This window comes from Gossypium raimondii, chromosome 5, assembly GCF_025698545.1.
Source record: "Gossypium raimondii isolate GPD5lz chromosome 5, ASM2569854v1, whole genome shotgun sequence".
Taxonomy (NCBI): Eukaryota; Viridiplantae; Streptophyta; class Magnoliopsida; order Malvales; family Malvaceae; genus Gossypium; species Gossypium raimondii.
In genome coordinates, this window is record NC_068569.1 from 5,265,342 (window position 1) to 5,293,312 (window position 27,971).

General features: G+C 31.9%; 4 protein-coding genes across 6 annotated transcripts; 2 read left to right on the forward strand and 2 right to left on the reverse strand.

Annotated features, from left to right (window-relative positions):
* Positions 1-5,561: 5,561 nt before the first annotated feature.
* LOC105770275 (uncharacterized) lies at positions 5,562-11,601 on the reverse strand. 2 transcript variants are annotated; one of them, XM_052631743.1, is made up of 10 exons: positions 11,141-11,601; positions 10,028-10,102; positions 9,615-9,668; positions 9,275-9,353; positions 8,999-9,126; positions 8,367-8,450; positions 8,067-8,159; positions 7,099-7,250; positions 6,307-6,457; positions 5,562-6,197 (listed from the first exon to the last, which is right to left on the reverse strand). In XM_052631743.1, exons 1-10 carry the CDS (start codon positions 11,510-11,512, stop codon positions 5,904-5,906), a joined length of 1,482 nt encoding a protein of 493 aa, XP_052487703.1. In that variant the 5' UTR covers positions 11,513-11,601; the 3' UTR covers positions 5,562-5,903. The 2 variants fall into 2 exon arrangements, with proteins under 2 accessions (XP_052487703.1, XP_012446852.1); XM_012591398.2 differs by having other exon boundaries at positions 8,076-8,159; positions 11,141-11,600.
* Positions 11,602-18,296: 6,695 nt separating this feature from the next.
* LOC105767532 (transcription factor ORG2) lies at positions 18,297-19,636 on the forward strand. 2 transcript variants are annotated; one of them, XM_012587093.2, is made up of 3 exons: positions 18,297-18,757; positions 18,860-19,243; positions 19,340-19,636. In XM_012587093.2, exons 1-3 carry the CDS (start codon positions 18,449-18,451, stop codon positions 19,433-19,435), a joined length of 789 nt encoding a protein of 262 aa, XP_012442547.1. In that variant the 5' UTR covers positions 18,297-18,448; the 3' UTR covers positions 19,436-19,636. The 2 variants fall into 2 exon arrangements, with proteins under 2 accessions (XP_012442547.1, XP_012442546.1); XM_012587092.2 differs by having other exon boundaries at positions 18,301-18,757; positions 18,857-19,243.
* Positions 19,637-22,425: 2,789 nt separating this feature from the next.
* LOC105770919 (UPF0481 protein At3g47200) lies at positions 22,426-24,019 on the forward strand. The gene has a single exon (XM_012592285.2). It carries the CDS (start codon positions 22,482-22,484, stop codon positions 23,853-23,855), a length of 1,374 nt encoding a protein of 457 aa, XP_012447739.1. The 5' UTR covers positions 22,426-22,481; the 3' UTR covers positions 23,856-24,019.
* Positions 24,020-24,036: 17 nt separating this feature from the next.
* On the reverse strand, positions 24,037-26,093 carry LOC105770920 (chaperonin-like RbcX protein 2, chloroplastic). Its single transcript, XM_012592286.2, has 5 exons — positions 25,440-26,093; positions 25,218-25,309; positions 24,700-24,757; positions 24,419-24,484; positions 24,037-24,341 (listed from the first exon to the last, which is right to left on the reverse strand). Exons 1-5 carry the CDS (start codon positions 25,782-25,784, stop codon positions 24,219-24,221), a joined length of 684 nt encoding a protein of 227 aa, XP_012447740.1. The 5' UTR covers positions 25,785-26,093; the 3' UTR covers positions 24,037-24,218.
* Positions 26,094-27,971: the final 1,878 nt, after the last annotated feature.

The window sequence follows — 27,971 nt, forward strand, 5'->3', positions numbered from 1 at the left end:
ATACTCATGAAACTATATTCATCAACTCACAAGGTGATTAATTCCACAGTATCACTTAAACATATTATCCCAAGCTTAGTAGGATTTTAAATAACTCTAATATTTCATAATTTCTTTTGTCAAATACAATATAATCAATAACATACTTCCTTCAGATCGATATCAATAATAATATATAAATCTTTCAATTCAAACACAGAAGTCTCTTACCATTTCTTACTAAATCGAAAAACGGCTTACAAATATGAGTACATCGTTCTTTTTGTGCCATAGTACAACTATGGTCTTACACATGCATTGCCATGGCCCTGCAATGATCTTACATTTGTAGTGCCATAACCCAGTTATGGTCTTATCCGTCAATTCATCATTTGCCACAGAACGATTGTACTCAATCTCGTGTTCAATCTAAACTGCGTATTAAATTCGATAATATATTTCCAATAACTATTCAATTTGGCTTTTAATAGTTAATATCATATACTATCACATTGAGCCATTATTTATCTCATGAATATTTAGTTCATGTTTTCATTTCACATTTTCATATTCAGTTTACATTTTCAAATTATATTCCACAATCACGTTTTTTCAATAGCTCAACTGTTTCATTTCGTTCGATTTAACTTTTCATTTAATTACCCTATTAACAGACTCGGGCTTTGGCGGATACGTGAATTCCAACCAAACACACCAAGATGCGGTACATAGTACCGATCGAATTATTAATGTGATGGCGATAAGAATAATAATAATAATATGATATTCAACACACAAAGTGTTGAATCTATAACAAGAATGATAATGATTCAAACATAAAGTGTCAAATTAGTAACATAGAATGAGTCGACACATAAGTGCACGATCGATGTCGATAACAGTAGCAATAATATAATATATTCAACACACAAAGTGTTGAATCATAATGAATAATAATAAGATTCGACACACAAAGTGTCGAATTGGTAACAGTAACAGTAGTCGACACATAATGCCTAATCAGTAATCAGTAACGGTAGCAGTAACAGTAACTAAAACAGTATTCAACACACAAAGTGTTGAATCTATAACAGTAACAGTAACAGTAATAGTATTCGACACACAAAGTGTCAAATCGGTAACAATAATAGTAGTCGGCACATAAGTGCCTAATCAGTAAGCCGACAAAAACCTGTACTCTTCCATATCCTATGGCATGCCAATTATATCCGACTAGTCCGACTAGTTAATAGGGTATTTAATTCATTTTTCAGTACAATTTCCATCTTAGTTCAGTATCAATTATAATTCCTTATTTCAATCAGTTTCATAGTATTGCAGTAATTTATTACTTCAGTAAATTCACAGTTCAATGCAATACACATAACAATATTCAGTAACTTCACAATTAAACTCAGTACTCAAAACAATATTCAGTATTCCATAATTCAGTTCAGTATCAGTCTCAATTTCAATACCAAATCATAAATTTATCATTTTACTAAACACTTACCTTAAAATACTTACCACACACAATTAGTAAATTAAACACATAATAATAATAAAGTTTGAATAATAGTGATACAAACACATATACATATATATTATTCATCACCAACTAACATTCACTTTAATCAAAATTGTATAGAATATAGTTCATACGAACTTACCAGGTTGATTTGCAGAAATACCAAGATACAGGGGCATTTTGGTAGTTTTCTATTTCCCTCGATTTTCTACCCGATCTTGATCTAGTTTAATATTTCATTCAATTTATTAACTTAAATAATAAAACAATTCATTTCATGCAATTTGGTCATTTTTGACATTTTTACAAAATTACCCTAAAAATTTACTTTTATTCAATTTAGTCCCTAAACCTATAACATGTAGATTAGCTATTTTAAAATAAACTCATATTAGCTGAACATTCACATATTTTCTCCTCCTCCTCCACTCCATTCCACATCCTTGATATATACATAATACCACTATTTACTTGTTTACTCATAACAAGTCGTTCACTTGAGTCATAGTCACTAAATTAATTATATCTTAAGCTACAGAACTCCAATTTAGATCCGAAAATTTTATATAAAACTAGACTCACATATATTCTTACCATAAAATTTTAAAATTTTTGGTTTATCCAATAAGTACATTTTATTCTTTAAAGTCATCCCTATTCTGCTGTTTGATAGTTTTGACCTTTCTTCACTAAAAATTAATTATCTCATCATACGGGATTCGGATGGTGTTTCTGTTTGTTTATATTAAAAATAGACTCATTAAATATTTTAAGCATCTAAATTTCAACCCCTAATTATTTTTATCCAATTTTTTATGATTTTCCAAAGTCAGAATAGGGGAACCCAAGTTCATTCTAACCCTGTCTCACAAAATTCATTATATCTCATGATTTACAATTCCATTACTTACACCGTTTATTCTATGAGAAACTAGACTCAATAAGATTTAATTAAATATTTTTTTCATCCTATAATTAAATTTCTACATTTTTTGGTGAATTTTCAAAGTCAGACTACTGCTGCTATCTCAAAACTGTTTTAGTGTAAAATGTTGATAACTAAATTTATAACACCTTCCTTTCGTTTCTCTTCAATATTTTCCATCACTTCCTCTTATTTCCCTTTACTAACATAACAAGAATATAGAACCTTATATAATGAAACTCTACATTAACATTAATTTCCTACTTTTTCAATAATATCAAACTCAAAAGTATATTGAAATCTTGATGTTCTTACCTTGTGCTATTGATTTCAATCTTTAATTGGACTTTCTCTCTCCTCCAGCTTCTATTTCTTGAATCTAACTTGATATTCTAGCTCCCCATAGTCTCCTTATCAATTTTCTCTCTTGGTGGCTATGGAAATTTCTTTGATTTCTAAGTGAATATGGTAAATTTTTGGTGGGAGGACCAAATTGTAAAGAAAAGAATGTTTCTTTCTTTCTTTTCTCTTCATACGTTGAATGCATGGGAAGAAGATAATTCTTCATCTTCCTTTTCTTATATATATATACTAAATAAATTAATAATAAAATAATAAAATATTATTTAAAAATCAAATTAAAATATTAATAAACTAATATTTATTTAATTAATTAATCTAAAATATCACCAACATCATCATTGCCTTCTAGATTTCTCTCTCCTTCTAATTTACCATTTTTTCCTTTTATGATATTTTAAAATTTCATCCTTGAGTTATCACTCAATTTGGTAAAATTATGATTTAGTCCTTCATAATTCTTCACTTATTCAATTTGGTCCTAATTCATCCATTTTCCTTAGTTTCTAAATCATTCCACCCTTAAAATATTTGCACTATTGATCCTTCAAATTTTTCATATTTACACTTTAACTCCTCAAATTTTAAGTATTTACTCTGAGCAACAAAATTGTTCTCACTTTTACGAATTAGTCCTTTCTTGCATTAATATGTCATAATATGCTTCCCAATGTTGACATAAATCAAAATTTCCTTTTGTTACTTTATTTCTTTATTTTACTATATCAAGGATACTATCTTAATTTCTTATTGTAGAAATTTTCGGGATATTACAATTTCAATTATCTAATACTTTGTATATTTTTCACTAACACGTAACCCAACTATTATACTTTTATGATAATTTCCTACTTCACATGGTAAATTATTTCACACTATTTTATTTTATTTACTTAATTACCACTTAGTTTACAAAGATCACATTTTAACCTTTAAATAACAATTACCTCTTTTCTATCAAAATCTCTTGTTTTCTCTTCTCCTACCACTTGATTCACTTACTCAACTTCTCTCTTCATCAACATGTCAAAAACACAACACTTCCTCATGAGAAATATTTACTTTAACACCATTTTTATACTTTTCTATCACTACTAAACTTAAAAATAACATAAAACCTTAACATCCATACCTTATTCTCTTGAAACCAAACTTTAACTTCACTCACTCTCTCTCTCCTCCAACTCCTATTTTCTTGAATCTAACTTAATACTCTAGCTCCCCATAGTCTCCTTATTATTTTTCCCTTTTGGTGGCTATGGAAATTCTTTTAATTTCTAAGTGAAAATGGTGGATTTTTTGTGAAAAGACCAAATTGTAAAGATTTTTTTTTCTTTCTTCTTCTTCTCACGTTGAGAACATGGAAAGATGAAGAGAATTCTTCATCTTTCTTTCCTTATATACTAAGTAAAATAATAAGAAAATATAATTAAATGTCAAATCAAAATATTAATAAACTAATATTTATTTAATTAATCTAAAATATCACCAACATCGTCACTACTCTTCAAAATATCTTTCTTGCTAGATGACCATTTTGTCCCTCATGATCTTTCAAAATTCCTCCATTGAATCATCGCTCATTTTAGTAAAATTATTATTTAACACCTCATCCTTTTTCCACTTATTCATTTTGGTCCTAATTCATCCATTGTCCTTAGTTTCTAGATCCTTTCACCCTTAAAATATTTTCACTATTGGTCCTTCAAAATTTTCATATTTACACTTTAACCCCTCAAATTTTGAGTATTTACTTTTGGACCATAAAACTTTTTTCACTTTTACAATTTAGTCCTTTCTTGAATTAATACATCACAATATACTTCTTAACCAAATTTCGTTGACACAACTCAAAATTTCCCTTTTTATCAATTTATTTCTTTGTTTTACTGTATCAAAGATAATATCTCACTTTCTTTCGTAACAACTTTCAGAATATTACAAAGGCAGCAATAAATGAGAAAATAATAATGATAATAGTAGAGTTCACAAGGTGGTGGTTTGTAGTAATGTGAAAGAGGCGGCTCATCAATTTCATTATCCAAACCAAGAAGTTGGAAAATTATTTTTCACATTTGAATTTTTTGTTTTTTTGCCACATTTCTTACATTTGATTTGAAATGACTAAAAGAAGCACCTCTCCTCTCTTCAAAGTGGATGTGTCCTTGCCTCTCCCTTTTCATCTTAACTTTTTTTTTTTTTAAATACTGAAACAAAGCTTGAATTTATAAAATTAAAAACACATGAATTTATTGTGCAATTATATATAATTTTGATTTCATTCAATTCTCACAAAATATTAACATAATTATTGATATAACATTATTTTATATTTGTATTATATACAAAAATCATTATATTTATCTAATATAAAAATAATTTGATGTCCTTATTTTTCTTCAATTATATATTTAAACCATAATCAATATCTCATGTGTACCATAGTACCAAAAATCAAAATTAATGTATCCTAATCTAGAAATTAGGTTGCCAACTTTCTGCTCCATCATTACTCCTCTGTGCCTTTGTTTCATAAATTCGTAAACAACTGGACCCAGCTTCCAGTGAAATCCTTCTTTATTGCCTCACAATTAATCCTGTGAATTGCTCTGTCACTAATGCCAAAGAAGCCCACAGGACCTGTCCTTGTCCGCCTCCAATAAAAACTCAAGCTGTGAGCTTTGTTACCTTATTTTTCTAGGTTAATCGCCTCTTTTGGTAGTAAATTTTTATTTTTTCAAATTTGAACCCATCATTATCTACACTTCGTTTCCAAATTTTGGCAACAAGGCTTGCTCCATAAATTACTTAATAGCAGTGATATACAACAATATGGGTGAAATAAGTTTAATTGACGGAGCTAATCCATAAAAATAGCTCTCCATGAAGAAAATATGGACGAAACATAAACCCCCACCTCCACCACAGTCCATTAATTTTTCCCAGCATCAGGAGGCCACATATGTAACCTCAAGTAGATGCAACCAAATTATCAACTAAAACTCTGCTCATTGCATGCTCTGCAGTTGCATGTTCCCTTTTATCTGAGACAGAAATTCAGGAACCAATCGAGCTTGGGGAGAGTTCAGTGTAGTCATTGACAACAGATATTTATGCAAGAGTTCCTGGTTTTGTCATGATCTTAACTGGCTTCCCAAGTTCTGATTTATCTTCCATTCTTGCAATCTCAAGAGCCTTTGCACAAACGGGAAATCCCCGATCATCCCAGGACTCCAATATCACACCAGAACCTATGCAGGTTTGTCCCTCATAGAAGGCTGCAAACTGCCCAGCGGCAAGACCTTGATCATCCTCAGATAACTGGACAACCGCAATATCGTCATTGCCATCTTCACCATGCTCCATTTTAAAATTGCAGTTATAAAAGCCAGGACCATGTCTGACCTGAAGAGTTCAGACTAGTTAAGCTAAAATTGAACCATTATACTAACAGTAAAAATATTTCCACAATTATGTTATTTCAAGACTGTCAATGAATAAAAGATTGTTTTACCTTGCATTGGAGCTGATCAATATGGTTAGGAGGTGAACCACTAAACCACTTCAAAGAGCCAACACGAAACACACGCCTTCTTTTGTCCAACGAGAAATAATTTCTTGACACAAATACAACATTATTTTTTACATCCTTCTGAACAACATACCTGAGGGAAACATAATAGATACCGTTGGAAACAAGATCAAAAATTAGGAAGAAATGGAATTTTCAAGTGCCTAAGATCTTAAAAATATTGGAAAGAAAATTACAACAATGTCTATCAACAAATAGTCAAAGAATAGTGATAAGTGAAGGTTTTTCTAGAATCCTATGCTCAACGTGAGCCCCATTACATAATACCATCTTATTTTCAGCTTCCTACTTTAAATCCATATTCGAGCAGACCTAACCCTGTTTCATGATCTTATCATATAATGGGATCTCAAGTTGATAAAGCTAAGGTTGCATATTTACTTAATAGAAGCGTCTCTGTTTCAGCCAACTTGTGTTGGGATGCCCAAACAATTCGGCAGAGGAATTTATTGAGTATTGATGCTAGCAAATTGAACCAACCATCAACATATGCATCTTTAAGATGTATGCAATTAATGTTATATACAAATTATCATACAAGCTTGATTTAAAAGAATCCTTCCTTGAAACTCCAAAGTATAACAAAGGAGAAAGCAATATTAAGCATGGGATGCTAAAGCTATTCTTCCACAAATTTGAAACAATAATTTTCACGACCCAGGATAATATGACAATGACTTACTGATAGGAAAGGTCAATAGTTATATAGCATACCAAGGTCCCCCAGGGAGACGTAGGCCTTGGCGTTGACCAATTGTGTAGAACCAAAACCCTCTATGTTTCCCAAGGAAATCTCCTGTCTCGGCTTCTAATATGATTCCTTCCATCTCCCCAATATGCCTTGCAACAAAATCACTGAACCTTATCTATAACAAACCACCATATCTAATCAGTAAAATATTTCATATATTACTAAGAACTGTTTGGCCAATTCCAGTTATGTGCATAAAAGACCACTAGAATATTTTCTAAATTTTCCTCAATTATCTCATGTAAAGTATTTGCTTCTTCATGAATCTGTTGAAGGGCTGGACTATCAGCCCAAGCCTGAAGAGCTGCCCGAAATTTGGGAGAATTTGGGCAAAAATATTAAGCCCGAAAAAATGGGGTCAAACAAAAAAAAGTAGGCCAGTTTAAAATACAGCTCAAGCTCAAGCTTCAATATTCAAAGCCCAACCCAGCCTGGCCCATTTTGATATTTCTTTTATATATCATGCAATTTACATCAAATCAAATTAAATATACTATAACATAAATATTAAATAGTATGTTTAAGTTGTTTATGTTTAAAAAATTTATAAAAGAAAGAAATATATAAGGGTAGTAAATATATATAATTACTAAACATTAAATAACATAATTATATTTAAAAATAATAATAATATGGAAGGGCCTAAACAGGCTTGAGTTAGCCATTTACAAATATGGGCAGGCTGGGGCAACGTTTGAGACCCATATTTCAAGTTGGGCCAAGTTTGGACAACTGTGTATGGTACTGATATCATGCATAGGCCTGGCCCGACCTGACCCATGAACACCTCTAAGCAGAACTTAGGGGGAAACATGTGTTAGCTTTCCTACAAAGTACCAAATTATTATCAAAAGGGTGTAAATAACTCAATTATATATTTCAATGAAAGATTTTAAAATGCATGCAAATGTGGTTTGAAACAGGTGCTAACATTATATACCTTCCCAAGAAAGCAAATTCCTTGTGAATCCTTCCTACCTTTGTTAGGCAAGTCAAATTTAGCAGCTAGTTGGCGAACTTCATCCTGTAGATAATATGGCCGTAAACAGAAGAAAATCAGAACTAAAATGCAACACAAGAACCTTGCTTAAGCATAAGTAAGACCAGGAAAGTTAGGAAGCAAAAAGGAAACAACAAGAACACAGCAGGTGCCACCTTAAGTGAGAAACAGAGGGGAAAGTGAAAATAGCATCCCAGTTGACCAAATTGCGATCAATCTAGTGCAACTCACCTTTGAGAGACATCCAAGTGGGAAAATAAGTTGTTTGAGCTGGAACTGTGAGAGATGCGAAAGGAAGTATGTTTGATCCTTGACCTGCAAAGTTAACATTATAGATCTCAGAAAAAGCCTTTTGTAGTAACGGAACAAATCATTATACCAAACTTGTATCAACAGAAATTAAAAAAACATGAATTTGCTTTGCATCTTTTACTGGTACAACAATATATATATGATTCATACGTACCAAAGGAACTAATATTCCAGTAAATCACTTCTCACATGAAAATTAAAAATGTAAAATATTTTCCTATCATGAATTTGAAGAATTGACTAATAGTTTCCATTAGGAAGTGCAAAGTTCTGATTATATCCAAAGCACGATATAGAACATTAAAACAAATGGTAGAAAACATGTTTACAATGTAATTTGTCCAGAAAATGTTTAAGCATGGTATCAAACTCAGGTTTTCTATATCAAAGCAAATTCAACTTATTATCTATCATATGGTTGCCAGATACATCCCCAATAAGCAAAGACGAAACATTTATACAAACCACTTGTTGAGCATCCAGTTTATATTAGTGTAACAAGCCACTATCAAGACAGCCATCAGAATTGAAAAGAACAATTGCATAAGTACCATGTCCTGTGATAGTTCTAAGATAGAAGCCTTATTGCTTTGATCAGCAGATGGGTGAACAACATTGGCATAGTGCCCAGAAGCAATATAGTCATAATCCATATTGTAGATAGCGTCCATGAATGCACCTGAAAGCCACTATTAACATAAATGCAAAATGAACATAGCATAGATATAACTGTCACTACTACCAATTTACCGAACCCAAAAAGGAGAACAAAACACATCCAAACACCTTCTACATTAATAAATCAAAATTTCAGATGGAGTCCATACCGAATTTTATTCTTGTATTGCAAAGAACATCTGGATTTGGAGTACGGCCACATCGATACTCCTCAATAATGTAGGAAACCTGAAAGAGAGGTAACTTTTATGATAAATTGGGGCAATCAATAATTACTAAATTAAGTATAAATTTATGAGTATATTGTATTTTGATAATATATTTTTATATGTTCTGATATTTTAGTGGTTTTTCTTGGGGGTTTTTTTTTCTTTTGAAATTTTTGAAAATTTAAATTTAGGGTGTTATTGATAAGTAGACTTGTAGTCCATTTTATTATATTTTAGTAAAGACAAGTTGAAAATCCAACTCAAAAGGTTAAATACGTACCACATTCTTCCAATATTCATCAGTCAAATGCACAACTTGTAAAGGAACATCAACCTGAAAACCAACATGATACTAACATTCAGTTTAAGTATTCATGCTCCAATACCATGTTAGCAAAAAGCTTTTCCACAAAATTAGTGTAGACAGGCACCGGTCATGCAAGAGATTTAAATGACAGTAAAGCAGATGAAAGTGGAAGATATTTAACATATGAACAATGAGGTGAGAATAATACTAAAAAAATTTGCAAAATCATTTAGAATATAAATAAAACTCAACTAGAAAATCTACATGTCCAAAGATTTTTGAATAGTTACATTTTATCCAACTTAGCCGTTCCACCTTCAACCAAGATAGATTTTTTCAAAAATAGAAAAGAAAAATGATAAGAACTATTCTTAAAAGAAAATAACCTGATCACAAACAGCCCTTGCATACTTCAAATCTTCTTCCCAGGGGCATTCTGTCCAGTAGTTCTCAAAGTCTTCCTACACAAAACCAAGCATCAGGTCGAGTCTTTTAGTTTCTAGTGGAGAGAAAAAAACCTTCAAAAAGGACCTCAACTTGCATCCATAAGCTTCCAATGCATTTTCCAAAACAAGCTACTACTATATCTTGACACTTAGCATGCTTTAAAGTTTAAGTCCAAAAGTAAGCTACAGAAATTTTATCATGCCATTGTTGAACTTCTACTTATTTTTGTTGATTGATGATTCAAGAGACCAACACTCCTGTCAACTGTGAGGATTCATTCTTTTATTAAGTGATATCTGGTCAGTTCAATTATGAAGGATATCTTCTTTCTTTCTTTCTTTTTCCCCAAAAACTAAAAGGTAACTCTTTTCAACTGACAATATCATGCTATGATCTCTATCCGAAATTCAACAAATCAGGCAATGTGATGAAATTGCATATATGAATGTATAGATGCATACTCCATAAAGATCGTGTACCAATATTTCCACTATTTTGATTAAATTGTATCCACTACTTATATCAGTTAAAGATCATCATATAATCCAAATAAATAAGCTCATGTTACCACTCAAATTAAAAAAACGATCTGATGTAATCAAACAGTAAGAACAAACTTTCAAAAACAAAATTTGAATCATAAGGCAATCCTCAGGTTACCTCCATAATGCCACATCCCATATGACAAAGTAAGTTGTAGACTCTATATACTAGGAAGTCCTGATTAAGTTTTCTATTAAACCTTCTTTTAATAGTTACATATGAAGTCGACAACCTTATACTCCTTTAATAACAATGCTCACAGAATTTTTTTTTTCTTTTTAAAAACAATCGTAATTTTGATAATAGAAAATCAATTAAGTACCGTTCCAAAGGACAACTTTTCACCTAGACCCAATATTGACAAACAAACATAAATAAATTTATCAGCTTGTTTATACACTTGTTTTTTTCAATGCAGAACAAAGTCAGCCACCAACAGTCCAAATTATGATCACTAACAGCGCTAAACCCTAAACATAAAAATGAAGAAAAGTGTGAAAGGGGGTTACTTGGAACCAAATTTTGAGGTAGAAAGCAGTGCAGGAGTGACCAGCGGCATGAAGGAGACGAAGAGCGACACTGCTATCGACACCGCCGCTAAGCAGAACGGCCACTTTAAGGCGTTTATCAGGCATACAGCAGGAGAGATGGCGAGGGTCGAGTATAACGTTATTGAAAGTTGCAGCAGTGTTAAGTGGAGAAACAGGTTTAGGAGGAAGAGAATAAGATGTTGGGAGAGTTTGAGGAAGTGAAGCAGTGGAAGAAGACGAGGTTGGTTTTGGGAAGTGGTAGTGAAGGAAATGAGAGGAAGGAAGCGAGACTATTGGCGTTAGCCTGGGTTTCAGTCTCAGCAAATTGGGTGAAACGATGAATTTCGCCATGTTTGGGAGGGTAAGGAAAGAGGAAGATGGGGTTTTATGTTTTTTTCAAAATTTTGGAAGAAAGATTTAATTTTCGAAAATGAAAATATAAGATCTAAATTTCAAGTTTACAAAGAATAAAATCTCAAAATGGAGATGTAAAATTTTAATCACCAGGCGAGATAATTGGTTTCCCCTGGCGCCAAAATGCACCACGTGTACATGATACAATAACAATAATTAACTTTTAGTTAAAAAATAAATACAGAGCAATAGGGTTCAACGAAATTCTCAAATGTTATGATATTAGCTATTAAAATTAATAATTTCAGAAAATAACTGGCGCAATTTGAGAATTTAAACAAAATTAATATTAACTCATTCACTAATAAATGTTGTAAGGGTTTTAGAGGTTCCTTACATTACTCTAGTTATGTACGATAACAGAGAAACTCTCCCATTTAATCCACTATTCTGTTTTCTTTCTATAAGAACAACAGTTGTCAATTCACCTTACTTCATTCCATGAATTTTTAGCGGCTTACAAAATATAAAATAGGTATCTCAACTTCTACACTTCTCCCAATTTGGTATATAAAGTTTTTCTTGTCCCATATTAGTATTCAAATTTTTTTTTCCATCAACTAAATTGGTATTTTTCTGTAACGCAAATAAATTTAAGACATGCGGCAATATAGGATTGTGACATGCGACATAATGATATCATGATGATGTTATAATTTAAAATATATATTAAAATACAAAATAAAAATCTAAAAAATATATTAATAATGTCCCCTCTTTATATTCCGCCAATGGTCGTCGTTCTCCTTTTGTCTCCGATTCCGGCTCCTATTCCTGTTCTCGTTCACAGTTTGCTTTTATTCCAGTTCAGTGCGATTACTACAACAATAAAAACACTACACCGCATCTCGCTATTGACAATCAGAGTTCCAATCACCATCCGAACTGATTCTTCAACGATGGTTCAGTGAGATTGTTTAATATAATTTGTATCAAAGAAAAGAACAAGGAGAAAAAGCTAATCACCCGTGGCCCTCTATCATCTATCATCAATCATCATTTTCTCCCCCTCTCAACTGAAATTGAGCCTCCAATAATCAACCATCTCGGTACCATCATAGCAACACCCTCCATCACCTCACCACTCAAGCACCACCATCATTGCCCCACTCATTGTAACACTCATAACCCTTATCCGTCACCGGAACAGGGTTACAAAGCATTACTGGACTATACGGAATAAAAACGAACATTTTATATCATTTAATAAATATATCATAAACCAATCATAAAATACTCATATTGTCCCTTATATGAGCCCTCAAGGCCTAATATATACCTTAGAAGTGAATCGGGACTAAACCGAATACTCTAGAAATTTTTCGAAAAATGTCAAAAATTTTCTTAGGAGTAGGGGACACTCGCCCGTGTGGCTAGCTGTGTGGCTCACACGGCCAGAAGACACGCCCATGTGTTAGGCTGTGTGGGTATTCCATGTAAGGCATACGACCGTGTCCCAGCCCGTGTCCATACCCATGTAACTCTCTGACTTGTGTTACACGGCCAAGCCACATGCCCGTGTGCTAGGCCGTGTGAAAAACCTGGGCATTCTGTTTTGAAATTTTAAGATGTAGGGGACACACGGCCAGATTACACGCCCATGTGCCACGCCGTGTATCACACACGGTTGAGACACACACCCGTGTCTCTATCCGTGTGGACGAAAACAAGCCATTTTAAGGCCACTTTTCTCACCCATTTTGACATCAACCTATACACAACATTTCAATACTTCAATATATCTCAATCAAGCAATCAACACAAGCTAAAAACATGTTTTAAACATAACATAACATCACAAATACTTAATTAACTATTATACTTACTTGTTTAACCCATTTCATGGATTTATTAAATCTACTACTAATTACAAACTTACCAACATTTATCATTTACAACCACAATTCAACTATTTCATTGCCAAACCAACTCTATACATGCCATATAAACCAAAATTTACATTGCAAAAACTACCGAATTAAACTAGATAGTGTGGCTTGATGTGTTGATTCGATTCCCCCGACCTCACAACAATCTACAAAGACATTAAACACAACGAGTAAGCTTAATGAAGCTTAGTAAGTTCGATGGTTTTTAAACATAAATCTTACCGAACATTGAAAATATTACAATCAAATCAAGTAAGTAAATCATTCGAAATTACATTTCCTGCCAACCACAACTTTAATTTATGAATTCACATCAATACTATCAATAACTTTAAATATCCTTATATTAATCTCTTATGTAACTTCCATCCCTTACCAAATCAGAGTACAACTTACGGATGTGAGTACATCGTATTCAGAAGCCCGAAGGTTGCACTAAAGCACATAAGTGCTAATCAGGACCCGTACAGGTTGAGCTGAGCTCATAGGAACTGAACGAAAACCCATTAGGGTTAAACAAAAACTCATATGAGTTGAGAGAAACTCGTAATAGCTAAATGAAAAGTAAACACGAAAGTTCGCAACAAATGCTGAACCTCGGTTTACTTAGACAATTTGCCGTCAATTTATCATTTACATTTTTCCTCAATTCATCCTTTACATTTCCGTCAATTCATCCTTTCCCAATAATGATAGTACTCAATCTCGCGTTTCCGATCGGATTTAAACATTCAATTTAATTTCTTTATTTTAACAATAATTTTATTTTCCTCAAATGATATGAATAAATCCATACTACCATTCATCAATTTAACATATAATATTAAGGTTTAACCATATGAACTTACATGGGTTAAATGGTGGAATTTGTAGTAACTCAGGGACTATTCTGCTATTTTCCCTTTTTTACGTTTATCTACGGGCTCTTGATCTAAAATGTAAAATTATTCATTCATCATCAGCATACATTTCAGTTTCAGTCTACTTCACAATTTGTACCGATCAATTTTCAAAATTACACAATTACTCTAACTTTTTACAATTTTTGCAAATTAGTCCCTCACCAATTAGCCTATCAAATGAACTAATTTTCCCAATTGACAATTTATCTAAATATTCTAAATTATCACACAGCCTTTGATAAACCAAATTTAATACCAAACCCTAATATTTAATCTTTTTCACGATTTAGGCCTAAAATCAATTTCTATTGAAATTACTTGATAAAATCATCATATAACAAAATTAAAATTCTAAATCCATGTTAATTCATCACAAACTTCCAGCACTCATCAATGGTAACTTTCAAAATTACCCATGAAATCAAAAGCTACTGAAATAGATAGTTGGACCTAATTGTAAAAGTCTTATAAACATAAAAATTTCAAGAAAAAGACAAGAATTAAGCTCACTTGAAATAAAAATATGAAAAACCAGCTTTAGAAGCTCACCTATGGCTGTTTTTGGCTGAAGATTGATGAAGAAATGTCTAGGTTTTCAATTTAGGGTCTGTTTGATTGACGGAATTGATTTTCCGGAAAATCATTTCTAACTTTTCCAGCGTTTGATTGGCGGAAAACATTTTCCATTTGGAAAATAAACTCCAAAACAAGGGAAAATGGGTTACATTTTAAGGAAAATGTCTTACCCTTTCAATTTCCGTAAGACATTTTCCGTGCTCTCCTCTCTATCGCCTCCTTCATTCCCTCCTTCATTTTCGGTAGAAAACTGCTTCTGTTTATCGATTTTTTAGTAACTTATTTTTTTAATTTTTCAATACTTTTTTTAACACAATTACAAATAATTTATTTGATATTAATTTTTTTCAATTTATAACGGTTAATATTGTAGCTTAATAATTGAGTATTATTATAAATAAATCATTGCAATATATGTAAAAATAATTTAAAATATAAAATTTATTAATATATATTAATATATGTAAAACAACTTTTCGTAAAATATTTTAGGGAATCACAAACAATAGAAAATATTTTACATGATTCAATCAAACACCGTAAAATATTTTCCAAGAAATTATTTTACGAAAAGTAAAACATTTTTCAAAAATCATTTTACGGAAAATATTTTACTGGCAATCAAACAGACCCTTAGTCTTTGTTTTAATTTTTTATCTTAATTCCCAAATGACCATTTTGCCCCTAAGTCATCAAATTTCAAGATTTTTCTCTGCACGTGCGTTTCAGCCTTCTAATAAATGTTTAATTTCCTCTTTGGTCCTCCCTTATTCACCACTTAAGCTATTTAGTCACTATTTCTTTAATTAGTAAGTTTTGCACCTTTTTCAATTTAGTCCTTTTTATTTAATTAACTATCAAAACGTTAAAATTTTCTGACGAAACTTTAATACTAGCTTAATGACACTCTGTAAATATTTATAAAAATATTTATGGCTCGATTTATAAAATTGAGGTCTTGATACCCCATTTTCAAAACCAATTTACCTAATAAATTCTTCTAAAACACCAATCACTAATTCAAAAGTCTTCCTAAAATCGCATTTAACTCATAAATACTAAATAATAAAATTTTCGAACTCACTCATCGGATTTAACGGTCTCAAACCATTATTTCCAACACCACTGAAAATTGGGCTATTACAGTACTCATCACCTCTACTCAACCTCCCAAACCCAAGAAAACTAAATAACCCAAAATCAATAACAAAAAATGAAAAAGAAAAAAAGAGAAGCAAACATAGAAAGGAAAGTCAAAGGATTGTATTTTCTTTTTTTAAAACGATGGCCCTCAACGTTACATTTTTGAGCTAAATTGTTTGTTTTTCAACGAAAAATGTTGATTGAACCGTTAAAATTTATCAGTACTAATGTGACAATTTGACATGGACAAATTTTAAATGATGTAGCAAAAACAACATAGTTTTAAAACATAAAATAGTTATATTTATGCCCTAAATTTGAAATGAAAATAAAAAAAAAAGCATTTAAAATAACAAAAAAAGGAAATAAGTTTTTAAAAGAAAATTGAACATCGACATTCTTTTGTCTCAATTGATGAATTTTGCTGCACATGGTCTCTCACCATGAAGCTGCCAATTTGGGGAAAGTTTATTCCAATTTTCGTTTCTGATAAAAAGGTATTGCAAGGATAATCAAAACTCTGTCAAAGAAAGTTAGTGGGATCAATACCATTTCGGTCCTTCAATATGAAATTTCCAAACCCTAGGAGTTGTGCAGGATTTTAATTCTGCTTTGGGTTCTAATTTTACTAAAACCTTATGGTGTCAAAATCCATTTTTGTGCACTTGATTCTTCGAGACTGGTGGTTTGGCTGCTTCATGGTGGGACACCATGTGCAGCAAAACTCATGAATTGAAGCAAAAGAACGTCGATCTTCATTTTTTTTTGTTATTTTTATTTTTTTTTCATTTCAAATTTATTCAAAACTACATCGTTTTTCCCATATCATTTAAAATTTGTTCATGTCAATTTGTCACATTTAAATTTTAACAGATCACTCAACATTTTCATTAAAAACAAACAAATTGATCCAAAACTTAAAGACCAAAATACCAAAAGTTGTAAATGTGAGGGTCACTTTTGACATGCCAAAAGTAAATTTTGCACATTTATTTATTTTATATATTTCCTTGTATTTGCAAGGTAAAAGAAAACAAAAAAAAGTTAGATTTTTATTCTCACAATCACTTATCTGGTCTTTTTAATTTTATAAAAATATCATTTTAGTTTTTATTTAGTTTTTGGTATTTTTAGTCCTTAAATTTACATTTTATCAAGTCAACCTTAAAATGGATGGAAAAATTAACGTTTGTTAACTTTATTGACATGTCATCTATGTGGATGATGATCAAGATTTAGTTAATTTTAAAAAAATTAAAATTTAAAAATCATTTTAAAAGTATAAAAAGGTACTTTTTAAAATTTAATTAAATGCTAAAGTACCGTCTATATGACAAATTTACATTTACGTCACCTCAGCAAAATTAACAAATGTTAACTTTTCTAACTATTTTGAGTTGAAAAGAAAACTTAAAATTACTAAAAGAAGAGAACAATTAAATGGAAAAGTAAAATGGCTTTTTTTTAATAAAATTGAAAGATGAAATAATTAATTATACTTTTTTTTATTTTAATAACTAAATCTTATAATATTCATTTTGATTGAAGGATCAAGAATATTCTCAAAAAAAAAAAAAGTTGAGTAAATATTAAGACATCTAGAACCTCTAACGACTCCCAAAACTGTCAACACTTCCACCTCTGCCTCCCTCCTCATCTTAGTTTTCTTTAGCAAAATGTTTTTTATTTAATATATCTTCCTCAGGTTTTGATGATTAATATTGTAAAGAAATAATGATTACGTCTACTCGAATCAAATGGCTCAAACCGCAACAGTATTTAAGCAAATTATTATTATTTATTTTTGGTGGGAGATCAATTGCTTGCACATCATTGTCATGGAATTGACTCTAATTTTAACTAAAGGAATTTGTCACCTCAAGTAGGGAACATGTTCTCCACGTGACTTGCCCAATCTAGCGTAAGTATTTCGGTGGCGACCCTACCCTTGGCTCGTGGAATCCATGCACGCTCCTCCCTCTTTCGCTTCTCTCAATTTTTCGTCTGTTTCTATATAAATGGATAAGTCTCGCAATTTCCCTACAAAAAGTCAAATCTATAACCCAATGCAACTGAATCTTTCCATTATTCTAAGTGAAAACATTAAATTAAATAGTTGATAGGTATTGCTTCTCATTCCTTTAGTTATTCCCAATTTGCTCCTTTAAGTTAATTATTTAATCTTAATTTATAATCTATTCATTAAATATTAAGAATTGTAATATATACTATTAAGTGCTAATGAAAGATGGTCATCAATTTTTTAAACAAATGAATGAACGTTGAGGGTAGTTTGTATATATACACATGTAACGATTATTTCAGTTCGTCAAGAAAGTTCCAAGAAATTATACCAATCCAAGATGTGTGCATTAGCTCCTTTTCCGACCCCAAACTGGCCCTTAGTTAATCCCATTGGCTACGAACACAACTATATGATGTATGAAGGCGGCAGTGAATGTTTAGAGTCATTCCTTCAATTTCCTCCACCACCACAAGAAGGAATTCCACTTGAATCTCTATCTCCTGCATCTAATTTCACCCAAACCAGTAATTCTGACCCCTGCATAGTTAAGAAACTCAACCACAATGCAAGCGAACGGGACCGGCGGAAGAAGGTTAACAATATGTATTCATCCCTCCGTTCATTGCTGCCGGTAGCTGATCAAACGGTACTAATTAATTTATGTTCAATATGGTACTTATGAGTTATTTGTTTCATCCTTCATAATATCAATATGCAAACTCATTTAATATATTTGTTGGTTCAGAAGAAGTTAAGCTTTCCGGCCACAGTTTCACATGCACTGAAATATATACCAGAGCTGCAACAGCAAGTGGAGAGATTGGTTCAGAAAAAAGAAGAGCTTTTGTTAAGGATATCTGAGCAGGGTGGTGTTAAACCTAGTGAAGAAAACGAAGAAGAGCGAAAAAGAAACAACAGGAAGCAGGGAAGGTGTTTAAGTGGAGTTGGTGTTTCCATAAATAGGTTAAGTGATGGTGAAGTTGCAATTCAAATATCAATGCGGGAAGTTGACAAGAGAAATGCATTATTATCTGAGATGTTGCAGTACTTAGAGCAACAAGGATTCCTCCTATTAAATGTTTCTTCTTTCGAGTCATTTGGAGGTGTCGTCTTCTACAATATTCACCTTCAGGTACTAATATCTACAACTTGGATTATATATATATATGTGTTGACCAAATACACAGGCGTACAAGAGTTGTTACCATTTCTGCTTTGGATTGTGCAGATGGAATTGGAAACAAGTAGGAAAATGGGATCAGAGGAAGCTTTGAGTGAGAAGATTTTGGCACTGTGTTATAATAGGGAAGAGCTGGGACTCTAAAATCTAATAGTCTTGGTTTATAGGATCAATTTCAAAATCTAAAGAGTTACTTTAGTAATAATATAAAGGGCATGAATGATCGATGTTGTCCCTGAAATCCAATTTTCTCCGACTGGGTTTAATGCTTTCTGTAATTTTATGGGCATGACTGATGGACTGCTAATATACATATATTATTCAGTGATTGATCCAATTTATTTATGTTTATATTTGAGAATATTTAAAAATGGATCTATTATTCTTATTTACAGGTTAAACAAAGTTAAAAAATAAATATTAATTCAACAATTATGTAGTTAAACAATTTCAAACTTAGTTTACCGTATGTTTTAATAGATTTATTTTTGTTTGGATATTAAAATTGAATGGAAATTCTAACTTTGGTGAAATTATGGAAATAAATCTCCAATTTTATCTTTTTATGTAACCATATTATAAAAAACTACTCATAGTACATGGAAATATTTTGGAATAAATGATTGTTAATCTCTAGAAAACAGAAACCTAATCATCTCTTTATTCCATATTTTTATTTTATTAATGTCATGAGTAAATATTCCAGGTTCATTTTGATAGTATTTTATGATAATATAGTCTTAAAAATAAAATCTTTAAAGTTTCTTTCCTTTCGGCTCACATTCTCCTAAATTTCCCTATTAAAAATATGTTATCTAAACAAGAGAATGATCATCGCTTAGCTTTAACAAATTCCAAACATATTGTTAAAGATGGAATAAGCCAGAATCTTCCCTTTCTCTTTCACAAATCACATTAGATTTTTGGCAGACAAGTGAGCGGAAGTGGTGATAATAAGAGTCTGCTAGGTTTTCCTTAAAAGCGGTACCAATATACTACTTTTATTTTTTAGTGTTTTTCAATTGCTTTTCTTAGTTTTGCTTTCAACACGTTTTGAAAGAAATTGGGTCAATTTATCATCTATTCACTTGGTTTTGAGAACTGAATTTGGAAGATTTTTTTTTGGGACATCTAGCATTGTCATTAGCAGAAGTTTATTGTTAGGCCAGTTTAACATTCACGCCTAGAATGTTATTATTTGTGCTTGGTAACAATGGTAGTTTTTTGGTACCCACAATTTAGTAATTCATGACCATTAAAGTATGCAACTGTTAGAACGATGAGAATTGATGATTTTGAATGCCATTTTTGTTTTAATCTTCTTTATTTTTCTCGCATGTCTTTTCTTATTTGTACTTAACTGTGGTTGTTTAGTAGGTTGTGTTGTCATTTTAGTTTATTATTGATGTTTCAATCAATGAAATTGCTATTCCTCAAAAAAAAAAAAAAGATAGGAGGTGTTTGTAAATATTAAAATTCTAACACTAAACTTATCAAATACCACATTTTAAAAGTGATTGTAGAAATCAATTAGGTAAAACTTTGAGTTTATAAGTGTTTAATAGTTTTTGTTTTAAGAAAATAATAAAATATTAGCATATTATGTAGTAATTGTTGTGTAAAAAAATCTAGTTGAATCTAAAATCGAAATTTATAAAGTTATAAAGGTAAGGCGTTTAGTAGAAACTATCTTACAAATAGTTTATTTCTTCTCTATTATGTAAATAAATCAAGGTGCAATAATCCCATGATACAATATTTTTATCTCGGATTAAAACAATATGGCTGCACTTAAATTGATGAACTAAATTCTTTTGTCAATTTCTTCTGATCATTGTGTTGTCTATATATAGAGTATTAATAAGAGAGGCCTTTATGTCTCTTTGAAAAGACATAAATTTTCCTTTAAAAGGTTTATGAATAATTTTATCCATTAAAATATAAACACCTCTATTTAATTTGATGTCATATTTTTTTATTTTTTTCGTATTATATATATTTTATTTGAATATAAAATGTAAAATATATATAGTTTGGAGAAGAAGAACAGGGTACAATATAAACTACCCGTGCAATCTAGACCATTCTTCGGCCATAAGAAGAACAACAGCATTCATTCTAAAAATTCCCTCATCCAAGACTAATGGCTCCAAACTTGTGGTAAGAGCCCATTTATTAACCTTTGTGGCACCCCACATGAGTTGGGTGGGATATGGTAGGCCTTTATTGTTTTTTGGGTATGGATCATAATGTGGGCTTCTTTCGGGCTCGTTCCCCTTTAACCTTTTTTTTTGTCTAACCATCAATTATTATTATTTTACTATGATATAATGATAAATTTATCTCTCAATGTTTACATTTGTTTATTTGATTTTATTTAAATTTGATCCTCAATCTTTCATGAAAAATCAAATTTGACCTTTAACCTTTCAAAGAGAGTAGAATTGTTGTTTTTTAACAAATATATTGACTAAAACATTAAATTTTTAAACATGGTAACTTGGCGATCCACTTCATGTTACTTTCTTGAATTTTTAAAAAAATTATTTTAATTTTAAATTATGTTATTTTAAAATTTTTTTTATAATTTTAAAGTATTTGTTGACGTGATATAGAAGATAAATAGTGTCAATATGAAGTACACATAAATTTTCACGCCAACATTGTTAAAAAATAATGTTTTAGACAACATTTAAAAAAGTGACTTCACTCTTTTAAAAGATTGAGGGTTAAATTTAGTTAAAAAGAATAAAGATCTAATTGACAAAAAATGTAAACATTGAGGGTTAAATTTATCATTATGTCTTATATTATTGTTAAACATATATAATCACAAATCTATACTATATAACATTTCAATAGAGAAGTATCTTATTTTACAAAGTAAATTGTATTATTAAGTCTATTATATAGAAAATAAAAACATATACATAATTCAAAATCTAAATTGTTGTAACCATCGATGTGAATGAAGAGACATCAACATTAAAGCATAGTGATACCACCAAATTAACATATTAAGTTGGTTTATAAACAAATAATAAATAGCGATAATAAATATGCATTAACATCTATCTCAAGGAATGGTGAAAAACTGATTTATTATTGTAAATATACGTTCCTGCTCTGTTTACCACCTCAAATCCTCAACGGCGTGATATTTTGTCTTTTGTTTTCTTAAATTTGAGAAATGGGGAGCTCTTCAAAAATAAAATTCAAGCGTCCATTTGATCATCCAAGACTCACTACTCAAAAAAGGCTGAGGAGTCTAATGGATGGAAGCTTACGAATTCCATTCGACATGTTTGACATGCAGAAGGAGGACCCGTACGCAGCATTAGCAACTTCAGTGCGTAGGGAGTTGGAAACCTTGCTTCCTTTACCTCATAAACGTTGCATCTTCCAAGTTCCCGACCGGCTTCGCCGGTTGAATGATAAGGCCTATACGCCTCGAGTAATTTCGATCGGTCCCCTTCACCATGGTCAGCAAATTTTCAAGCCAATGGAACACTACAAAAGAAGGTTTCTAAGAGATTTTCTTGTACGAACCAGGGTTAGTGTTAAGGATTGTGTTATGATTGTTAAAGACAGAGAAGCCAAATTGCGTGATTGCTTTGCCCAAATTATTGAGCTCTCCAGTGATGACTTTGTGAAAATGGTCTTGTTTGATGCAATCTTCATTGTTGAACTCTTGTTTAGGTACAATTTTGGTGAACTTTGGAATGATCATATACTTGGCTGCCCTCGGATGATACACGATATTCAGCTAGATTTGTGCATGATTGAGAATCAGGTCCCCTTTTTCATTCTCGAAGATTTGTTTAATCTGGCCATGGAATCCGCGTTTTACTGTGACGAATTTTCCATAAAAAACATGGTCCTCAAATTTGGGATATGGGCATGGGGACCTTATGTCAGAGAGGAAAATTTGCAACAAGATTTCTCTCAAGTTGAACATGTTGTGGACTTGCTATGGCTTTGTTTTCAACCCACATCCTTTTCTTTCAAAACTGAAATAGAAAACTTCAAGATTCCCAGTGCAATGGAGCTCCAACAAGCAGGAGTCAAACTTCGACCAGGGTCGAGTAAAAACTTGTTCGACATAAGATTCGACAATGGGGTTTTGGAAATTCCGCAGTTGCTTGTAATGGACCGAACCAAAGTTATATTCAGAAATCTCATGGCGTACGAGCAACATTACTGTTCCAGAAACTATGTAACCGACTATGTGACAATGATCAGTTTCCTTGTCAAGTCTCCGAGGGATGCACAACTGCTTATTAAAAATGGAATCATTGAAAATTGTTTGAAGGATAGTGAAGAAGTTTCGACCCTTTTTAAGGGCCTTGTTGAAGAGGTTCGAATCAGTAGGAAAAACTTTGAGCTTGCTGGTGTGGTTGAAGATATGAAGGCATACTGTAAATCTCGATGGCATAGGTGGAATGCGACCTTGAAACAAGATTACTTCAACTCTCCGTGGCGCAGCCTGTCTATTATAGCAGCTACTCTTCTCCTACCACTAACTCTTGTACAAACCATTTGTGCGGTTATTCAAGTCATCTAGACTAGCTTATTTGTTATTCCATTTCAATTCAGACGTTTTAAAGTACTCAAATTACACAAAATCAAAAAAATGAGAAGAGGTTACTTTCTGAAACTTAATTGCATCCAACAAATTTGAGTTTAATACAACATCTGCAATCCATGTGTCTATTTTCTGCCAAAGGAAAAAAGGTTAAATCACATTGAGCAATCACAGCTTCAATTCCTTCCATTAGAATCATCTGAAATGATGGGTAATGTTTATATACATGAGTGACTAGTCATTGGTACCATATTGACTTAATGATTCTACAGAAAGGATTCCTAATTCTAATAAAAGAGAAGAAAGAAAAGGAGAAAAGAAAATCAGATAGAATCGGGTCCCTCAGCCAATCTTCTCAGTGTTTGTATCATCAGAAGGCCAAACCACAGTCTCGATGAGCCGCTCCCGCATCAGTTCCAAGTTCTCATCCGAGATCTCTTTGTATATTTGAGCATGATCACATTTCTATACCAACAAAACAGACATTTGTTCAACTGTTTAATTTTCTGCATCCAATGTTATACTAGGAAAATTTTCATTACCTTAATCCACTTCCCATACAAATGAAGTCTTGTTATCATCACTCTTTCAGCAAGCTCTTGCCTCTCCTGTCATTGCCAAATATGAATACCCTTATTTCTTTCCTTTTTTCTTTTAAGAATACTTTGCGTCAAATTCAAAATTCTACATTAGGTTAGCTGGTTGATATTATACATGGTATATAATTCAAGTTCTGAAACTAAGAAGAATCAAGAAAATTTTCTTGACCTCCAAGTTTTGGTGAAACAGAAAACATAAAGCAGAGAAGACTATTTAAAATCACCTTGCCAAGGATGCGTAAGAAACGCTTGCCTTCACTGGGCTTATTTGCTGCTACAAACCTGCCAAAACCACAACAATTTAATTCCACAGCTTTCTATACGTCCACTTTCTGTTAATATTGTCCCCTACCTGATGATATGCTTTTGGAAAATGATTCAATAAACAGACAAGTACGAGGTTTCGAGCCGGATTCGTTTCCAATTTAAAGGGCTTAGAATCATGTTCAAACCCCCATAAGATTATTCAAACTCCCCTGTTAGTAGTTCATAATATGGGGTACTTTTCTTAATTTCTCTTTATATATTTGGAATACCATGCCCTTGTGCTCATGTCCAAATGTGTACAATTACAGAACATAGGTGTTGAACACAAGTAGTAAAGAAAAATGAATAATCCGGATACTATAGGTTATTTCTTATAGTATAGATGGGGCAAAAACATAAAGCAAGAGGGAAATCAGAAACAGAACAAACAAAAATATATTTGTATAAAACAGTGGCCACCAGATATGCTACTTACTGATAGAACCATGTATATTGTGGTGGATTCATCTCATAGAGCTGATTAAGAACAGTCCTCACTGCTTTGTATGTGAAATAGTTGAGCAATTGCTGCAAATAGAAAAAAAAAATAGTCACCTATTTTAATACAACTTAAATTATCACAAGGGCTAAGACTTGGGTTTGTTGATTGCCTAAAAGATAACTCCAAACATCTGCCTATTTAATACATCTTAATTACCGTTTTAACATCCGAAAAAGTATCTTCATATTGCCCTCCTAAATTGTCGACCACCACAAGCTTCCGGTCCTTACGCTGCTTCCTTAAATTCTTACTCATGATACCTGGAATCACCTTGGAAGACAACCTCGAATCATGCCATGAATCTACAAAAGAACTGCTTAACTCCAAACACCCAGGCCTTGCCATCGCATGCTTTCTTTTCATTGAATGCCTCCTTTGCATCCCCAACTCCGCACCGGTTTTGAGGTTCATGTTGGTGGATGGCAATGCATCCAAGCACAAACATGGACCAGTTTGAGAGTCCATAACTGATGAACCCACCATTGATAAAGCCCCCACCATCTTTTTTTTTTCTTGCTGGCCTGAGCTTAAACGAACAACAGTTGACAACTTGGCTCAAAAAGTTTTTGCTCTCGTTTTTATTTGTATGAACTGGAAACCCAAGAGAACAGAGGATACCAACTAAACAGAATTAAAGAGTATGGTATGGTATAGTTGGTATCCAAGAAAATGGGGTTTGAAGATGGGAAGTCAAAGATTCATGAACAGGAAGAGATGAAAAAGGAAATAGTGGGGCAAAGGGTACGTGTGAAGAATGTGGTGTATTTGCAAGGGCAGGTGAAAGCTTAACCAAACGTAGATTTTGAGGTCCAAAATTGTCCAAGCCAATATGGTTGGGAAAAAAATAAAACCAAAAAGGCTTTTAAAGAGGCAAAATCAAAGATAGGTTGCATGGGTTTGATTATTCGTGAAGTCCAACAGGGAAGCACCACCTGGACGGTTGCCTAAATTTGGTGGCTCTCTTTGTTCTTTGCCATATGTTTGAATCTAATCTAGTTGCGGGGTGTCTGTCTAAACGTGTTAAATTCATCAAGCACAGTTTTCTTTCTTTTTTTTCAACTTAATGTTTCAAATTTGAACATTTCAATTACTTCAAAACCGCAAAAACAGTATTCAAATTTGACACCATAGCTTGTTAACCACTTTTAGTCTTATCTGGATTATTCTATTCAAATAGATCCACTTTCTTACCATTTTAATTTATTCTGTTCAAATTATTTAGATTTTATTTTATTTTTTTATATTTTAAACATTAAAGAAAATGTACATTTATTATTGTATTAACACGTCATGCAATTTTTTAATTTTAAGTCAAGGAAGTTTTGGCATTAAAGTGGGGGTTTTGGAGTTACGCCTTTTGCAATTGTAATGTATGTTGTCTTCACTTTCAACATGTGCATATCTCATGGTTTTTTATCTACTGTAGATGTTATAATTGGTTTGATTCTAAGTTATGCCTTGACTTGAATAAAGTAGTGATTAAAGTTCTTGTCAAACACTTGTTTGGTACGGGTTCAAATCGTGTTATCCCTATTCTCTACCCTTAATGTTGTCTAAAAAAAACTTTAAAAAACCTTTTTTAATTTTAAAAGGACTAAACTTACAATTTCACCATTTTAGGGTCTAAATGTAGAATCTGAACTTGGAATAATAATTTTTTATTCAAATTCCGCTTATTTACACCTCTACTCTCTACTCTAATTGTAATTAGTTAATCCAATTTATTTAGTTATGTTAAATCAAGAAAGAATAACAATATATTCCACGAAAATCATTAACTCCAGTAACAGAGTGGAATAAATCATAAGGTTGGAACATTTCTGGACTTTAAAAATATTAAAATTTCTGCGAAACTAGTTCACTTACCATTTTTTTATAATTGAAATCATGTAAATGCCCAGTAATAAAATATAGAGTAGAGTGTGAGTTGTATAAAAAATTGTATTCGAGTCCTCCATCGGCCAAAGGGAAGAAAAGGAGAATTTCTGAGAAGCAACGTGGAATTTAGGAAAGGATTGGGGTGGGAGCAGGGAAGGGTCAAATATTGGAATGGAGTAGGCAGCCGTATGAGGTGTTAGGCCTTTGGAGAGTTGAATGGATGAAGCCTTGGGAGATGGGCAAGGAAAAATCAAATTTCAGGATCCAATACAAATGAAATCGACAAGAGACTGATTTGAGGGTGGTGTTTTGGGCTTGGAGTTTTTGCGGATAAGGAGGGGTTTGTTTATCTTCAATTATCTGGATTTTCGTTGATGGATTCTTATCAGAAATCTTTAATGGTAGTTGAGTCGAGAATGGTTTGATTTCCATTCATTACTGAAAATAAAAAACGTGTTACAAAGTATGGAATTAGGAATGATGATAATAAATTGGAGTGTAAAACTGTTTTAGGTTATAGATGGATAGGTGTAGAAGCTCCAATAACAATTTATTACATACAAGAGTTCTTGTTGTAGCGGGGTAAAACTTTTTTTTAAATAGTTAAAATGAATAAATTAATAATTACTTAAATATATTATAAATATTAAAATTAATAAAAAATTTGTTTTAAATAGTGAATGAAGCTGATGTTTGACACTTAGATAATACGGGTTTAAAAACCAAAGATAAATTAAAATATAATGAAAAATCTAAAACTTTTTGTTAAAAAGGCTTATGGTTTATTCAGATATTTAACCAATTTACTTA

Coding starts and splice junctions, on each gene's coding strand:
- LOC105770275 (XM_052631743.1), bottom strand. CDS start 11,512: ATGGCGAAATTCATCGTTTCACCCAATTTGCTGAGACTGAAACCCAGG. Junction 10,103..11,140: donor ACCTCAAAATTTGGTTCCAA/GTAACCCCCTTT, acceptor GGTTTTGTGTAG/GAAGACTTTGAGAACTACTG. Junction 6,198..6,306: donor TTGATCAGCTCCAATGCAAG/GTAAAACAATCT, acceptor TGAACTCTTCAG/GTCAGACATGGTCCTGGCTT.
- LOC105767532 (XM_012587092.2), top strand. CDS start 18,449: ATGTGTGCATTAGCTCCTTTTCCGACCCCAAACTGGCCCTTAGTTAAT. Junction 18,758..18,856: donor TGCCGGTAGCTGATCAAACG/GTACTAATTAAT, acceptor TTGTTGGTTCAG/AAGAAGTTAAGCTTTCCGGC. Junction 19,244..19,339: donor TCTACAATATTCACCTTCAG/GTACTAATATCT, acceptor TGGATTGTGCAG/ATGGAATTGGAAACAAGTAG.
- LOC105770919 (XM_012592285.2), top strand. CDS start 22,482: ATGGGGAGCTCTTCAAAAATAAAATTCAAGCGTCCATTTGATCATCCA.
- LOC105770920 (XM_012592286.2), bottom strand. CDS start 25,784: ATGGTGGGGGCTTTATCAATGGTGGGTTCATCAGTTATGGACTCTCAA. Junction 24,758..25,217: donor CAATATACATGGTTCTATCA/GTAAGTAGCATA, acceptor TGGTTTTGGCAG/GTTTGTAGCAGCAAATAAGC. Junction 24,485..24,699: donor TCTTACGCATCCTTGGCAAG/GTGATTTTAAAT, acceptor TGGCAATGACAG/GAGAGGCAAGAGCTTGCTGA.